The sequence below is a fragment of the Patiria miniata genome, unplaced genomic scaffold, assembly GCF_015706575.1.
Source record: "Patiria miniata isolate m_02_andy unplaced genomic scaffold, ASM1570657v1 HiC_scaffold_29, whole genome shotgun sequence".
Taxonomy (NCBI): Eukaryota; Metazoa; Echinodermata; class Asteroidea; order Valvatida; family Asterinidae; genus Patiria; species Patiria miniata.
Genome location: NW_024037068.1, coordinates 23,459,856 through 23,478,934, shown reverse-complemented (window position 1 = coordinate 23,478,934; position 19,079 = coordinate 23,459,856). Strand labels below are relative to the sequence as shown.

The 19,079-nt window shown below is 40.0% G+C and overlaps 1 protein-coding gene across 1 annotated transcript; it reads left to right on the top strand.

The window, feature by feature from the left end:
• Positions 1-1,038: 1,038 nt before the first annotated feature.
• LOC119735279 (fibropellin-3-like) lies at positions 1,039-18,612 on the top strand. Its single transcript, XM_038208978.1, has 7 exons — positions 1,039-1,243; positions 12,527-12,697; positions 13,296-13,658; positions 14,759-14,869; positions 15,254-15,367; positions 15,747-15,860; positions 16,660-18,612. Exons 1-7 carry the CDS (start codon positions 1,039-1,041, stop codon positions 16,737-16,739), a joined length of 1,158 nt encoding a protein of 385 aa, XP_038064906.1. The 3' UTR covers positions 16,740-18,612.
• The last annotated feature ends 467 nt before the right edge of the window (positions 18,613-19,079 follow it).

Here is a 19,079-nt window from a genome sequence, read left to right as displayed (position 1 = left end):
TCCTTTTGATGACTGGAAGATGGGAAATATCAGTAGCAAATACATTTTTCTTTTCTATGGTCGGTCATAGGCTTCGTGCACTCTGTCCAGCCTTCATTTATTCTCCTGGAAGGCTTGGAGAGATGAACGAAAAGCGGAGTTTCTGCTTTTACTCAGTGCATCTGTTACCTAAGTTGTTTTTTACTTTTAAATTGAACTCCTTGAAAATAACAGAGAAGCCTGTTTGCGTCCGTTCTTGAAGCCCGCCGCACACGGGAGCTACGTGCCGAGTAAAAAGTCATTTGGGTGCACGCCTGTAAATAGGCCAAAAATCCGTCCGCCGAGCCCATGAATAAAAGTTATACCCTCAAACTATTCTATATTAGAGAGTTTTGAGAGCCATAAAATTGGGGAATTGAAGAGATATGGCAATGAACCTCTGGCCCGGACTTGGGGCTTCCAATTCTGAGCATTTTGGATGCTATTGGGCTCGAAAGTGGCGCTATTTTCTTTGTTGTGGAGGGATCGTTTTTCAAGATGGCTACTTTTCCGCTTTGGGGAAAATAGGGGTCGTCTGCTTTGGGTGAGAATATCTCGAAAAGTCAATAGTCAACCCACCAAAAAATGAAAAGAGTATTTTTTAAAGAATTTTGAAGTATGCGCATTTAGCACTAGTGTCTTGTATAGAATTTGTTTTGCAGGGTTGCACCCTTATTATTTCGCTTTTGCAAATTTGCTCTTACCGTGGCGAATTTGCTCTTGCCGTGGCGAATTTGCTCTTGCCGTGGCGAATTTGCTCTTACCGTGGCGAATTTGCTCTTGCCGTGGCGAATTTGCTCTTACCGTGGCGAATTTGCTCTTGCCGTGGCCCTTTTGCTCTTGCCGTGGCCAATTTGCTCTTGCCGTGGCCAATTTGTTCTGCCCGTGACAGTTGTGGGCCACCGTACTTATGTTTGACTAGACACAATGGATTCGATTCGAATAGGAAAAAAAAAAACAATGCATAAAAGGCATAACAATATGGAAGGACAACATCAGTGTGTGTATGACGCATGATTAATGCCCATCCCCAGCAACTACAACCGCCTGCAGGAGGCAGTTACTTTCATATCCCGGCGAACTTTCATCGTGCAAGGATCACTCATTCACTCACTCTGTCGACCCAAGTGGATGCTTGAGACGAGCGCAAAGGATGATCCGTTTGTTACTAATGGCGATGGCGTTAAGCCACGGAATTTGGGCGCTACATCATGCTCAGAGAGAGGTGAGTTTTGCCGTAGTGTACGGTTTAACGGCATATATATAGGTTTATTTGCATTTATCCCAAAAGTAGCCTACCAAAGTATTATATAAAACGAACTTCGATGAAAGGTCGCACTGGTATTGAACACCCCTTGAAATCATTTCCGTCTGATTGCCTGTCATTTCGACGAAATCTAGAAATGTAAGTGATTTCCAACAATCAGTCAATAATTATTGATAGTTTTACAGCAATAAAGAGTGCTATATATATCTCTCGACTGACGTCACTGCCAACAGATTGTCATGTGCATCCGCAGTTTGGGAGTACAATTTTTGTGACGCGCATCGGCTGTGCCGTACTTCGAAGAAATTTCGAGCAACATGCGCGCGTATTTAGAACATTTTGCCATGGAGTAGTCCCTGGGACAAAGCCATTTCATCGCAAAATTTTAAATTTTGTCTTTGGAATAAGTGTGAGTTTCAAACTCATTTCTGTCCCCAAACAGGGCAAAGTCACACGATTTGGGGGGTGTCCGCAAAGCAATATATGCCCTGGGAACACGAAAACGGATAAACTTGGGACCAACCACATTTTTTCTTGTTTACCCATCCTATCAGGATTGTAGAAAGTGCAAACAGGTCATGACGGGACCATTTTTGAGAGAGCAGAGGCCCAAAATATGATTTTAGCCGTTTCTCAAAAAAATAGCTCCCAAAATATCAGTTTTCTGGAGCTGGAAGGCAAAAGTACCGGCTGTGCAACTTAAGAGCACCATTTTCGGATGTCCAAAGGTACCCTACAACAGAAAATAATATTAAGATTAATCATAAAATTTTGTGATTAAATGGCCCTATCCCAGGGACTATACCGGAGTGAACACGTCACGCTCACAAAAAAGTTTGCACTACACCTTCTGGTTCTAAATGACGTCACGCTTCGGTACTCCATAGCTATAAAATAGAAAGACTAGATCGGCCTTATCTGTGAATACTGCTTATTTGCATCGTTAACCAAACACAATTCCTGTATCCGAAAGATAAAGGCCTCAGCCAAAATATTTTGATGAGAGTTATTCTCTAGATTACGTCCATTGTATGTGGGAATATGCTGGCAAGTTTGTAAGAAAACACTGACCGTGTACTAATAGTCAGGTGGATTAGATCTAATTTTTGACAAGATCGAGACCGACTGGTCCAAAGCACCTTACTTGGCAGATAGATTCTTATAGCCCTAGAGAAGAAATTTAGAAGGGGTGACGCATGAAATTCTTTTTGGAAGGGTGCCTAATTTGCATAATTTTTAAATGTATTTATTTCCATATGGCGGTATATTTAAAAAAACAAAAAACTGAAAAGTGTATTTTGGGGATTCTACTTACATATCTTTACTTAAATAACATTTTCCAAAGCATATAAGTGACTGAATAATTATGAGGACATAGTTACGATCCAAAATGGCTACTTTTATGCCCTAAAGTTACGCGCATTTAGCTTGTCTCCAGATATCATCAATTAGTCTTGCCAAACATCAGCATTGATGAACTTCAAATTCACCAAGCTGCTTACTGGTACAATTACCCTATTAAAACCTTATGCAAAATCATGTAAACAATGATAACATTGTGATATTTAGCCCAGAAAACAAAAACGGGGGAAAAAACGAGGTGTCCGTAAATTGGGCTAACAAGTAGGTGAAGGATTGCCTAACATTGGAGACTAAAAACAAGTCAAGGAAATTCCCAAAATTATTGGTGAGAAAACGTTTTGGCGTAGACAAAATTATTGTAAACAACAACAATCTCAGTAGTGTATAGTGTGTATTTGACCCCGTTTTTATGAGGAGGATCATGATACTCATAGAGGATCATATCGGTAAGCCCGACGAGGATCATAAAACGGGGCGTGTCTGAGGCGAAGTGACGTCATGGATCGTTAGACAAATCGATAATAAGATGGGGATTATCGCTGAATGAGTATTTTTGCTTGAAGATAATAGTACAACAAAAGGGGGAAAAGGGCAAACGACGATGCAGACAACGCGCGTGCGTAAGTGAATAATTTTTCTCTATATTACATATATTGTCTATGTATGTTGTTTTAGTAACTTGAATCGTCAGTATAAACAACAGAAAATAGCAACCCAATGCATGGATGAAGGCGGTTACCGATTACTTTATGGGCATACTCTAGTGAATGAAACTTGTTATTATTATTATAATTAGTAAGCAAGCGACATGTTATCTTGCTCGTTTCTTGCTCATTTGCTCTTTTCTTACCCTTTCCGAGATCCTCGAAGAAATTCCTTGATCACAGAGCAATTGAGCAAGAAAAGTGCAAATGAGCAAGAAAAGAGCAAGGAACGAGCAAGAATTGAAGACTAGTAGTTGTAGTAGAGAAAGTCTATTGTAATTTTTAAAATAATAGTATACTGTAGTGCCTTTGGTAGAAAAGAAAACAGTACGGTATGTACCTTGGAAAACCCAGTCTAATCCTGTCCTGGTCACGATTCCCTGAAATTCAATCAAATTACTATGCTCACACTTGTGTCTACGACACCGCTAATCCCCAGAAACGATGCACATCGAACGTTCCTCTAATAAACATATATTGCCAGTACATGGAGCCTATTTAAAAGCACCGTGAATTAGCGTTCTTTCGTTTTGGACGGTTATTCATGACGGTTCGTCATGACAGCTCGTCATGACAGTCATCCTGTCCAATCACATTTCTCGCTGAAACGAAGGGGCGTGATCAATGGAACTTGGCCGATCAACTGGCTCCTCTGTACGGTAACCTTTGTCATTCGAAATAAAGACTTTTGATTATTACACACACACACAGACACACACAGCCAGAGAACTGCCATAAACACGTCGAATGCAACAACAATGGAAACTAAAAGCCCAGTTGCTCACTTTGAATGAGATTAGTGCGGGAGTTTCAAAAGACGTACGAGGCCATAGGCCCTACACTTATTTGCCACGCAATGTTTGAAATTCTCAAAGAAAAGGTGCAGGAAGAACCCTCTTTCATGCAGTGACTGTCTTAGGGCACCGATGAACTCGTACAGAAATATGAAAGATTACAGGGTTTATTGCGAGAATAACTTGGCAAACTGTCACCACTACATGTAGTTTTGAACCCAGTGCATAGGTTTATATACTATGTACATAAACTAAGTGTTTACAATTTACAGGCAACGACAGCTACAAAGATAAAAAAAAAAAAAATTAAAACGAAGTAACCCATAACATTCTTTCCGGAAAAGCAAAAAACCAAAAAACGTGTGAAGTCATATTTGCTATTACATTAATACACATTCAACAAAATGGGCGTCTGCAGGGGTGTCAATGGTGGTGGTGGGCAAATGTACCCCACCCACCCTAAACAAAAATTTTAATTGAGAATATGCTAGAGAAAGTAAAAGGATTTTAGGGGAACAATTTGCTTTGCCCCCTGCTACAAAAAAAATCCTGGCGACGCCCATGCATGGCCAGGGAGGGGGGGGGGGGGAGGGCGAAATAACAACACTTATTTTAGTCCATACACCACTCTCTTTTTTTCGCCATAACTGATTGCAATAGAACCTCACCAGTTTTCATACCTAAATGCAGAAGTTTCAACAGTTCGTACAATGTGGCCTCGAACCATTCCTCCGTTAGCTCAGAGCACTATTTTATTATGCCCTGCAAAAACAAGAAAGCCATATAATAAAAACATGTATTTTTAGATGATAAGCATATGTTACATGAACATAAACTCAAGGACTGAGGCTCCGTCAAACTCAAAATTGAAGTCTACCGACACTGTGTCTGTTTTTGAGTAGTCATAATGCGAACCAAAAAAAAATGTACGTCTCCAATATTAGGCAGCTTTTTTTCTGCTTCTCATACTTTGACTGGATGGCTGGCTTTTGACAAAAAATTGTCATCACAAATTAATATTCACGAGTAGAAACGAGGAAGAACCAGTTTTCATCAAAGACAAATGGACAATAATTTCACCCATCTCATTTCCAACAAAAGCCAGCCATTCAGTCAAAGTACGAGAAGCAGAAAAAAGCTGCCTAATATTGGAGACGTGATCTACTTTTTTGGGGTTCACATATTGACTACTCAAAAACAGAAACAGTGTCGGTAGACTTCAATTTGGAGTTTGACGGAGCCTCAGTCCTTGGAGTTCATGTAACATATGCTTATTATCTAAAAAAACAAAACAAAAAAACATGCTTTTATTAATGGCTTGCTTGTTTTTGCAGGGCATGATAAAATGTTGCTCTGAGCTAACGAAGGAATGGTTCGTGGCTACATTGTACGAACTGTTGAAACCTCAGGATTTTGGTATGAAAACTGGTGAGGTACTATTGCAATCAGTTATGGCCAAAAAAAGAGAAGTGTATGGACTAAAATAAGTCTTGTTATTTCGCCCTCCCCCTTCCTCCCTGGCCATGCATGGGCGTCGCCAGGATTTTTTTCTAGCGGGGGGCAAAGCAAATTGTTCCCCCAAATCCTTGTACTTTCTCTAGCATATTCTCAATTGATAATTTTGTTTAGGGTGGGCGGGGGACATTTGCCCACCTCACCCCCATTGACACCCCTGCAGACGCCCATTTTGTTGAATGTGTATTAAATTAATAGCAAATATGACTTCACACCTCTTTTCCCTTTTTTTCTTTCAAAAGGGGCACGAGGCGCATATTGCGCGGTGTGAGATATGTGTAGAAATTGTAAGCGAGGCAGGAGGCACATGCCGCGCAATGTTTAGAATTCTGAAAGAAAAGAATTTGGAAGAAACCTCTTTCATGCAAGACGTTTTTGCAGAAACACAGTCTCCTCAGATTTACTTTAACTGGTAAAAACAATTATCAAGAATGTTATGGGCTATTTCGTTTTAATTGTTTTTGTTTATTTCTTTGTAGCTGTCGTTGCCTGTAAATTGAAACACTTAGTTTATGTACATAGTATATAAACCTGTGCACTGGGTTCAAAACTACATGTAGTGGTGACTAGTTTGCCAATTTATTTTCGCAATAAACCCTGTAATCCCTCATATTTCTGTACGAGTTCATCGGTGCCCTAAAGACAGTCACTGCACGAAAAGAAGGTTCTTCCTGCACCTTTTCTTTGAGAATTTTAAAAATTGCGTGGCAAATAAATGTAGGGCCTATGGCCTCGTACGTCTTTTGAAACTCCCGCACTAATCTCATTCAAAGTGAGCAACTGGGCTTTTAGTTTCCATTGTTGTTGCATTCGACGTGTTTATGGCAGTCCCTGGCTGTGTGTGTTTGGTGTATAAAAATCAAAAGTCTTTATTACGAATGACAAAGGTTACCGTACAGAGGAGCCAGTTGATCGGCCAAGTTCCATTGATGACGCTCCTTCGTTTCAGCGAGGATTGTGATTGGACAGGACGACCGTCATGACGAGCTGTCATGACGAACCGTCATCCGTCCAAAACGAAAGAACGCTATTCGGACCTATGACGACTGGACAAGACCGGACTTGTCCGGCTTCTTTTTGCCATCCTTCGATGACTCAGCACTATGACGTCAACGGATTACCCCATTTGAGTATACAAAGGCTATTTTGGACTATTAGATATGGTGTGGGTAAAGGAACAATAGTAATGAACTGTTATTAAATTATACGAAAATAGCCGACTACGGATAAAAATCGTCAAAGCGTGGGGAGTGAGATACAAAATGTAAATAAATTAAAGAATGTAAATACATGTATAAATACTACTTATTGTTATGTTATTGATTTTTGGTTGTCATGTGCATCCGCAGTTTGGGAGTACAATTTCGTGACGCGCATCGGCTGTGCCGTACTTTGAAGAAATTTCGAGCAACATGCGCGCGTATTTAGAACATTTTGCCATGGAGTAGTCCCTGGGACAAAGCCATTTCATCGCAAAATTTTACGATTAATCTTAATATTATTTTCTGTTGTAGGGTACCTTGGGACATCCAAACGTGATGCTCTAAAGTTGCACAGCCGGTACTTTTGCCTTCCAGCTCCAAAAAAACTGACATTTTGGGAGCTTTTTGTTTAGAAACGGCTAAAATCATATTTTGGGCCTCTGCTCTCTCAAAAATGGTCCCGCCGTGACCTGTTGGCACTTTTTACCATCCTGTCAGGATGGGTAAACAAGAAAAAATATGGTTGGTCCCAAGTATATCCGTATATATTCGTGATCCCGGGCATATATTGCTTTTCGGACACCCCCAAATCCAGTGACTTTGCCCTGTTTGGGGACAGAAATGAGTTTGAAAATCTCACTTACTCCAAAGACACACTTTCTTTATAATTTAAAAACTGCCAGAGACCACAAAATTTAATTTAAGTGGTAGATAAGCTTTCTGTCTTAAAAATTGGGCTGGCCATGGCCATTTTTGCTTCCCCTACCCCTAAATCACTCAAAACGGCTATATAAAGTGGGTGGCATAGCAAACCTATTGTACATTTTATGATAACAGTGCCAAATTTGGTACAGAGATAGACCAATATCATATCAACAAATGTGGATATTGGAGCATCGCAGATCTGGCCCGTGACGGCCGTGGGAGCCATCATTTTAAAAGTGCTGAGCCATGCCGAGTCAGCACTATTGTAATGCGTTTCTCATGCAATATGGAGGCTAACATGTTTTTCTGCCTTTTTTCTACACGCTTGGATGCGAAAAAGGCGTAAACAATGGATTTTTTTCAATACCTCATTTAACAAAACTTAATAATGCCTGCCAGCTGATGTCAGGCCTGGTTACACCTGCAAGAATTGAACTACATTGTAATATAGAATACCGATGTATATGTAGACCTTCACAAAGTTAGTTGGGAATTCAAGTTCTGACTCGCCAAAAATGACGTCCTGGCAATGTTTAAGACCTTCCACTATCATAGAAGGAATGGGTCTGGCAAAAACCTTGCCTCACAAATAAAAATCAACTGATTTTAGTCACAAAATATGCTGAATCAGTTTCAGCGAGGATTGTGATTGGACAGGACGACCGTCATGACGAGCTGTCATGACGAACCGTCATGACTAACCGTCCAAAACGAAAGAGCGCTATTCGGACCTATGACGACTGGACAAGACCGGACTTGTCCGGCTTCTTTTTGCCATCTTTCGATGACTCAGCACTATGACGTCACCGGATTACCCCATTTGAGTATACAAAGGCTATTTTGGACTATTGGATATGGTGTGGGTAAACAGAACAATTGTAATGAACTGTTATAAATTATACGAAAATAGCCGACTACGGATAAAAATCGTCAAAGCGTGGGGAGTGAAATACAAAATGTAAATAAATTAAAGAATGTAATGTAATAACATGTAATACTACTTATTGTTATGTTATTGATTTTGTGTTTTGAAATAAAACCAAATACACGTACTTTGCAAATACAAATTCAGTGTGATACTGTGTTCTTTTTGCGTGTCCCGTGTCTCTAGGTTATAAGTCATCTTTTATTACTTGTACATTTATATTTGTATATTGTATAATGCATTAATATAACACCCATTCGCAAATAATACAGGTATAATTTTATATGTTTATGTATTTGGTCCCATCAACATCTCGCTAACATGTCGGTTGCTTAATAATAATAATATTTTTTTAAAAAGTTTCATTCACTAGAGTATGCCCATAAAGTAATCGGTAACCGCCTTCATCCATGAATTGGGTTGCTATATTCTGTTGTTTATACTGACGCTTCAAGTTACTAAAACAACATACATAAAAAATATATGTAATATAAAGGAAAATTATTCACTTACGCACGCGCGTTGTCTGCATCGTCGTTTGCCTTTTCCCCCTTTTGTTGTACTATTATCTTCAAGCAATAATACTCATTCAGCGATAATCCCCATCTTATGATCGATTTGTCCATCGATCCATGACGTCAATTCACCTCAGACACGCCCCGTTTTACCATCCTCGTCGGGCTTACCGATATGATCCTCTATGAGGATCATGATCCTCCTCATAAAAACGGGGTCAAATACCCACTATACACTACTAATCTCTTATTTGGGGGGGGGGGGGGGGATTTCGTTGAACTTGTTCAAGTCCCCACGTTACCCTTCGCCTAGAAGCCCAATTTACGGACACCTCATTTTCTCCCCTTTTTTTGTCTTTTGGGCTTAACATCAAGATGTTATTAATTTTCACATGATTTTCCACTTATTTTTGTTAGGGTAACTGTGCCAGTAAGTAACTTTGTTAATTTGAAGCTCATCAATATCCACGTTTGGCGAGACTAGTTGATGATATCTGTGGAAAAGGTAAATGCGCGCAACTTTCGGGTAAAATAGTAGCCATTTTGGTGATTTACTATGTCCTCGTAATTATTCAGTCACTTACATGCTTTAGAAAATGTTATTGAACTAAAGATATGTAAGTAGAATCACCAAAATACACTTTTCAAAAAAATAAAAATAAATAAACCCAAATATGGGAATAAATATATTAAGATAAGATCAGATAAGATAAATTGAACTTTATTATCCCTCAAGAGGGAAATTAAAATGGCCTTGACAAAGAGTGGGTTATAAAAAACATACAATCATTAATTAAAAAGATGTAAACATGCATTGTAGTTACCACAAACTTATAAATCCAATAATTACAGGTAAAAAAAAAAATAAAAAAAATTACTACATGTAATACACATATTACATTACATTAATGAGGGATCAGGGTCAGCCACACGGCATTTCATCGTTCCAGTTGCTCATTGTACCATTTGATAGCTGCAGGGATTAATGATTTATGCAAATTAGGCACCCTTCCCAAAAGGATTTCAGGTGTCACCCCTTCTAAATATCTTCTCTAGGGCTATAAGAATCTATCTGCCAAGTTTGGTGCTTTGGACCAGTCGGTCACGATTCCGACCATATGCCACCTGACTATAAGGCCTTGTGATAAGTCACTTTGAATATGCAGTTATGTAATTATACTCCTAACTGTTCGGGTTATGATCTAAAAAACAAACAAACAAAAAACCTTTAGCCTATTGCCTGTTTTTCGTGCAAACATATATCTGTTTTTTGCTTTTTAGAGCAAGATATATCATGACATTGAACTATTGGAACAACTTTCGGAGGAAGACAACTCGGAGGATGAACTTGAATCCAGAGGTAACATTTTTTTATACAAGCCTTCATATCTGCCTTTACTTCAGCCATGTTTTGAAATTATACCGATAACGAGCCTGGTATGAAAGAAGAAGAAAGAAGAACAAGAAATAATTAGTGAAAAAAGACAATGCTTGCTAGTTGGCCCCATTAAGGTGTTATGCAATTGAAGAAAAAGTGGCCATTAACAAGATCATGATCCGGGTGCTGTCGTGAAAGCAGGGACCCGGACAGGACCATTGACTATCAACAGCCAGTGCGGTTAACCGGTCATATAGTCCTGCTAACAAGGCCGTCACTGTCTACCTCGATTGCAACCCTCCAATAAAGTCTGATGCCCTTCTCATAACCATTCCTCGCCCTGATAGCCTTTTGATGCTGTGTGCGGTTAGAGTGTATGAGCTTCCCATGGAGAAATGCAGCCAAGGATGATTAGGGGATTCTGGTTCCGTTAATTAAGCCCTCCTAAACATTAATGTTTACTTGTGATACACTTGATTACGCTTTGTGTCATTATGTCAGCCCACAAAAATGTTTGTGTTCGAGCTGCAAACCACGCCTTTTAGAAATGTATATAATCAAATGTGCAGTGTTGATGCAGTTGGAATTTTGAAAAAAAAAAATCATTGAGGCAGATGACTATTTATTTAGTCTATGTCAACTATACACGATGTATTCACAACCGTCACGTGTCTGGCTACCTATTGGTTAGATGGGGCCGTATCATAAGTCCGACGCCTCATAGGTCCGAAATGTCGGACTTAGGAGGCGTCGGACTTATGAGGTATAAAATTGATTTATTCACCCTCATAGGTCCAACGCCTCATAAGTCCGACGCCTCACAAGTCCGACGCCTCATAAGTCCGACGTTGGAAAAACGAAGCGTTTAATTTGTCGGACTTACGAGGCGTCGGAGCAATGAGGCGTCGGACATATCGTCACCGTTTTCACGAAGAAGAAAAGGCGTTTTCGAGATAATCGCAAAAGAAGTTTCTCATATTTTTAAACTGCAAAAAATACCACTTTGCAACAACTTTGTGCAGCAAGAAAACCATTACACGATTCTACGAGAGTTGAAGTTTTACATGAACCCGGTAATAAGACTTAATACAGCAGTTAATTAGTGAAAATTAATTAATAAAGATATGTGGCTCTTCGTGAAAACGCAAATTCGGGTTTCCGAGATATTTTCCCTTTCTGTTCAATGCGTATTTCCATAGGCGCGCGTGAGCGCGCGCACGCAGCTGAAATGTAACAAAGATATGTAGCTCTTCGTGAAAACGCAAATCTCATTTTCTCTACTTTTACGTATTCCGTGCAATGGGTTTTGTACGCGTTCAAAGGGCCAAAATGTATGTGGCTCTTCGTGAAAACGCAAAATGCATTTATCGAGATTTTTGTCCCTTGCAACATTAATGTAACTTGGAAATTAATGATGTTTTGCTTTCAGAAACACGTCAAAATGGTTAAGTACATTGTTTCAATGCCAAATAATGAAAAAAATCTAAATCGAAAAAAAATGAAATTTTTGACATATGTGGCTCTTCGTGAAAACGGTGACGATATGAGGCGTCGGACTTAAGGGCCTTTATTTGGTTAGGGGATGCGATTTTGTCGGACTTATAAGGCGTCTGACCTATGAGGCGTCGGACTTAATATGCGCGGACCCCGACTAGGGGCAGGCGGACACGCTGGCTGTATGTAGGCGGTAGGCAGTAAGGATGGTAGGATGGTTGGCTTGCTTGTTGGTTGGCTGGGTAGCCCAAATGTCTTGCTTGCTTGGCAGTTTGTATGGCTGACTGGTTGATCTGGCTGAGTGACTGCCTGGCTGATTTGTGTGTAATGGAGGCGGGTTTGCTAAATAGCTTGTCGATTGAAAATCTAGCTGCTTGGCTGCCTGGCTGGCATAATTGCTGACAATACCAGCTGGCAGGCTGGTTTGTTGGATGATTGGGATATATTCTCTCGGTCTCTTTCATTCGGGACGGGGTAGGGACCATTGGATCATTCAGACCTCCTTAATGAATTAGTTTACCGAGATTTTAATGCCTTGGATGCAGGGGGAATCGTACACATCGTGAACATGTTATAGTGGTAGTATTAGTGGTTTGATTGAGTTCCTCTCTTATTTTTCAATCAATTTTTTTTTTATGATTACAAAGTTGTTAAAGATGTTCAAACCTTTATTTTCCCTGTGTTCCTACCAGATGCTAGTCTTGGCTGTAGTCCAAACCCGTGCTTAAACGCAGAATGTGTACTTGGACCAGATGGGCAAGCATTCTGTGAATGCTCTGGTGGACAAAATGGCGAATTCTGTAACGCGTCGTCCATCGGTAAGTAAGATGATCTGAAGAATATTGAAGGCACAATATTCGGTTGCCTGTTCAATTTGTTATATTCTTTATTTTTAACCTGTGACCCATTGCATATATGGTTGGGGTTGGTGGACAAACAAGTGCTAACTCGAGAGAGATGAAAATATGTTAGTGGTCACTATGATATCGATCAGAAATGTCACACGAAACAACAATACAAATCCATATATACTGGACCAAAACATAGTGTCGATCAGTCTATTTCCGACACCTTGGCGACGGTCACCATGTCTCTACCAAAATTCGGCGGACAAAATACTTTGAGTTATGTTGAATCTCGTTGCATTATAGACACTTCTTTAGTGGTTCACATTCTTGCATCTATACCTTTTCCCGAACCAATTCCCCCGAGGTCATATCTATGAGCGAATGAGGGCGTTGTTTAGACGACATAAGCTGAGAAATACATTCATGTTTTTATAGCAACTCATGTGTGAATTCATGTCTGAATCCCCTCAAATGGCGTCGCCATAGCGCCCTCTACCGCTCTCTTACACGTTTGTTTACATTGTTTGTTGATTATTCATTTTTTATTTTTTTTGTAAAACCAATCAAGGGGTAAACTGCGAGCCAAGCTCTGACGGCGATCGCTACATCTACGATCAGTATGGGGGTTACATACAGTCGCCGGGGTACCCTGAACCGTACGGAATCCAACAACGATGTCCTTACATCATCGGATTTCCTGGTGCAGAGAGGATCGAGATCAGATTTGAAAATGTAGATATTGATTTTAGCGGAGCGAATTACCTAGGCTACCAGCCTGGTGGTACAATAGATTTTGCGAGTGAGTATGTGAGACTTGAAAGCCTTCCCAGTGAGACGATTGTGGTGAATGACAGCAAAGTGTCGGTCTTCTTCCAGACTACTTACGCCAACCCTTCCCAGAAAAAGGGATTTAGAATGCACTTCAGAATCTGTAAGTAAACGAAATCATTTGCATTCTGGTTTTTTTGGGCTGGAATTTTAACCGTTTTGACAACTCAGTCGAAACAGCTATTGTTTTCTTTCAGATTGTTGGGGTCTTTTCCGCACAGATGCGAAAAAGCCTTGGTTTGTGTTCTTTTATTCTTTCTTTTAGTTTTTAACCCAAATACCACAGACTGTGTAAAGTATTTTTTTTCCGGACGATTTTTTAGACATTAAACAAACTCATACACCCATAAAACGTAACCCTCGTGCTGTCTGAACAGTCACAGTCAAAGCATACCGGTAGCTGTATCAAAACAGCCAATCAATCCTACTTTACATAGGCTGGGAGCTCCACACTGTTCAAAACAGTCACTTGATTGATTTTGACTGAAAATACAACTTTGCACATAATGTATGTTTGCATAGGAGGGTTAATGTTAACAAAACCCAAACCTATAGTGAAGTCGTGTCTCAAGTAATAACGTGTTGATGACATCATCACGGGTACCGTTTTTAATAAGTGACGTCATCGCATAAAAAGTTATATATCTACAGAAACACAGGTTAGATTAGTTTGAAACTTGGTGTGTACATGGACAAGGACATGTTATAGGTACAAATTGAGTTCAACAAGCGATTTTTTTAACACATAAGGAAATGTCCCATCGTCAAGAAATTTGGTTTATAATCAAAAATAGTTACCAGTATACTAACTATGAAATAACTTCATTATGTCATGATAAAGAAAACCCTAATTTTTTAAGTCATTATGTGTTCGGTTGTTTACTTACCAAATTTGACCGAACCTGGCACTAAGCCCACCTAGAAAGGAGCACCATACACAAAGTCATGGCTGAAACACAAATATGGCAGGTGTGGTATCGTCTTATTTGGCAAACATTTCGTGTAATGCAGGAAAAAAGGATGTCGCAGTTTCTTTATTAGCACGGTAGGGTAGAAATGCAGGCTTTTATGAGTATTCTCTCCATTATAAACATTCTCTTTTGGGTCAGGCTGCTCGAAAATCTCATCTATATGAATATTTCATTCTCAAAACAGTTGAATCACTTTATAGAACAGTTTGCCTTTTTGGCTCTATCTTTGCAGACGTTGATGAATGCCGCAGCAGTCCTTGTCAGAATGGTGTCTGTTTTGACGAAGTAGACGGTTTCGGCTGTGAATGCTCCCCGGGCTACGAGGGTACCTTATGCGAGACTAGTAAGTTTTTGTCAATTCGTAAAAGACAGGCAGTTCTATCTCTGATACTTAATTTTGTTTGAATGTGAGAGCAGTCCTTGCCAGAATGGCGTCTGCCATGACGAAGTGAACAGTTTCAGTTGTGAATGCTCCCCAGGATAAGAGGGTACCTTATGCGAGACCAGTAAGTTAATTGACAACTCCTTCATTATTTTGAACAAAAACTGCTATGCCATTGCAGGGTTCAGTCTGTCATATACGACGTCATTCTCGTGCAAAGGCGATGCAATAATCTCTGAGCTAAAATGAAACTAGCCAGGGTAGGTAACTTAAGTTTTGTATTCTGTCAGATTACTGGAAATAAAGCTGTAAATATGATTTCTTTCCCTTTTGTTCCTTTGACAGATACCGATGATTGTGCAATCGACCCTTGCCAGAACGGAGGTGTTTGTGTTGACGACGTGAATGGTTTCAGTTGTCAATGTTCCCTTGGCTACGCTGGTGACCAATGCGAGACTAGTAAGTGATACTATCGTATAGCTCTTATTGACCTTCATTATGTGCCCAACTCTACAATAGTCAAATTAGGTTTAACCCTTCACCGACGTTTTAAACACTGTATACTCAGTGTGTTACCTCCCGAGTGAAAGTTGAAAAAAAAACCACTCGGGTGGGACTCGAACCCACGACCTCCTGCTTTCTAGTGCAGATGTCTTACCACTCGACCACCGAGCTAACGGGATCGGTTGGCTGGTTCAAATCTGATGTACATAGCAGCGAGTACCGCATAAACTATTATAAGATGGAATTTTGCGTCGGGGTGATATAAATCACAATAGTCCCTAGAAGATTTCAAGTACAAGAGATCAGTGAAATACTTCCATGCATTTTGTTCCAGATATTAACGAGTGTGGCAGCAATCCATGTCTGAATGGTGCCGAGTGCGTGGATGGTGTCAATGAGTTCTCCTGCACGTGTACTGCTGGGTTTCGTGGCGTTCTTTGTAAAACCGGTAATTCTGTGAATTTACTCGCATCGATTTGATCGGAAAGTTCAATTAGTCGTTAGCTTTTGAACTTTATCATCTTGACATAGTATTTCGTATTTCGAGTTGAACATTCACGCTGCAGGAATGTTGCTTTTCTATTTGGGGAAATCAATTGCGCAATACCTGATAAGCAACATAAATAATTTCAATTAATCATTTTCTTTTCGATTGTTCTTTGCTTCGGTAGACACCGAAACAGCTCTTGTTTTCGTTGAGATTTTGTTTCTTTTTCCTTATTTTTCGGACATTTTGTCCATAGGGTTTGTACACGTTTTTCGTCCACCAGTACACTTTGCCACTGTATAGAATCCGATCGTTTTCAGACTAATCACATACTAAAACCACCACCCACAGGTGGTCCTGGAAGATTTTCGTCATCATGACGTCATCACGTGTCATGTGACGTCATTATGAAAGTGCATTTTTCAAGGGCCTATATCTAGAAAACTACAAGCCCGATTCCAATGAAACTTGGAAGGCAGACATAGCGGGATGTGTTGTAGATGAGAATTGAGGTGACGTCATGATGACGTCATCATGTTGATTTTTATTAAATTTCCTGAGAAAATAACCGGTCTACATTTCAGCACGCCTCCCAGAAAAAAAATTCCGGATCCACCTTGCTAGCCCCCCAAAAATATTGGCTCTAGAACCGCGCCTGACCCCCTTGTCACTTTCTTTGGATGTTACTTGAAATAGCTTTTCGATTTTGGTGATTCGCAATGAATTTATCATTTCTTTCTTGTTTGTGTTATTTTTTAAGAGAATGATGACGAGGAGGGGGAGGAGCAAGAAGAGGAAGAAGACGAAGGATCATCTGACGAGGATGATGATGATGATTAGGAGGAGGAGGATTAGGAAGAAAGGAGGAAGAAAGGCGAAGAGCTTTTAAGAGCATTGTATTTTTGGAAAACCAAGGAAAATTATCAAGCGATATAACTCATGTCATCGTCATTTTCAAGTGAAATGATTTTGCGACGACAATCTAAATTGATATATGATTCCCTTTATCCTCAGCAAATGATTTTGCCTATACACAGCGTTCAAGTTGATAGGGTGTTCAACGAATGATACGTTTACTTTTTAGTGTAACAAAAGTTTCATTGGCTCGTTTGGTGTTTACATTGGGACTTTTCTGTTGATATATAATTGATACAGTCATATATAGCCTTGACGTATAAAGTCACCCGGTATCTCGTATTTTGAGCACAATGATGGAACGGTCGATGGTTGTTCTGGTTTATTTAGTTGTGGCCGTACCGTAAGTCTGATGCCTCATAAGTCCAACATTTCGGAATTATGAAGCATCGGATTTATGAGGCATCTGACTTTCGGACAATTTTAGTATTCGGCCTCATGGCTCCCACGCCTCATATAAGTCCGACGTCGGACAAACGAGGCGTCGGACTTATGAGGCGTCGGAGCTATGGACGGTTACAAAGAAAGGTTCATTTTGACCGACAAGGCAAGAACAAGTTTCCAGTGGTTTTTGAACCCATTGTACCAGGACTCGGACAATTATGGACCAAACTACACGCCCGGCTCTCAGTGGGTTTAATATCAGTGGTGCCCCCCCCCCCCGGGGTTCATGAGCAAATGTGTAATCTCTAACTGTAACAGTTGGTGGCGGTAACATTCTGACATTTTACGCGATGTTTGTATTTACATGTATTAAGAATGGCTGTCGGACAAACGAGGCGTTGGACTTATGAGACGCCGGACTTATGGACCGAAATGAAAGTAAATTTAATTATCGGACCTACGAGGCGTCGGACCTATGAGGCGTCAGGCCTATGGGGCGTGGGAACTATGGGGCGTCGGGCCTATGAGGAGTCGGTCTGATGGGTCTTTATTTGGTTGGGGATGAGATTTTATCGAACTTATGCACGTACCCTGCATTCAGCAACGTGCTTCTGACTAAAATAATGAACACCCTTACGTCGCACTGTTTGAGAATTAGAAATTAGTATTCATGGTTTGTATCAAGTATATATTGACATGCATAACAGGACTCGGAGATTTACAGTTTACCATGATAAATAAAAGAGCACAATTGAAAGGAAACAATATAGATACAAATTACATGGTCACTGGCTCCCAGAATGCATCGCGGTAAACTCTCAATGACGTCATTACCTTTCCTTTGTGACAATAAGTTTTGTGTTTACCAACTTATAGCTTTTTTTATCCTTGGTTATCGGTGGCAGATTATAAGGTGTTTTTATGACCAATTGGCTTTATTTTACCAACTTATATGTTGAATTGATTTAATTTGATTAATGGTGGTGGATGAATTGTAACCTTTGAGTTCGATTAAAAGAGTGACATTAATAAAATAAAATTCCAAGTATATTCAGTGCTAGCTGCTAGCAAAATATACTCGAAGAGCATGTTTTGTTTCTTTACGTATATGTCCGTCTTTACCTTTTAATTTCTGCAAAGCATTTATAGGTTTTCATGAGTGCGAAAGCGCCCTCCTTAAAAATAATAATAATGATAAAGACCGATGTTAGCATTTTCTTCGGTACGCCTATTGAAAGCCTCACCCATCCGACCCCAAAAACAGGGAAATGAGGATTCGTACTCCAAAATAGAAACAGCCCAAGGACCAACAAAAAAGCTTCATATTATTTACAAATAATGTTTAGTCTTTGTAACGAGGATACATACAGTCTTGCAACGTTTGTTTTTGATGTAATTCCTCTTGATGACTGGAAGATGGGAAATATCAGTAGCAAATAAATAGTTCTTTTTTATGGTCGGTCATAGGCTTCGTGCACTCTGTCCAGCCTTCATTTATTCTCCTGCAAGGCTTGGAGAGATGAACGAAAAGCGGAGTTTCTGCTTTTACTCAGTGCATCTGTTACCTAAGTTGTTTTTTACTTTTGAATTGAACTCCTTGAAAATAACAGAGAAGCCTGTTTGCGTCCGTTCTTGAAGCCCGCCGCACACGGGAGCTACGTGCCGAGTAAAAAGTCATTTGGGTGCACGCCTGTAAATAGGCCAAAAATCCGTCGGCCGAGCTCCTGAATAAAAGTTATACCCTCAAAATATTCTATATTAGAGAGTTTTGAGAGCCATAAAATTACAGAATTGAAGAGATATGGTAATGAACCTCTGGCCCGGACTTGGGGCTTCCCATTCTGAACATTTTGGATGCGATTGGGCTCGAAACTTGCGCTA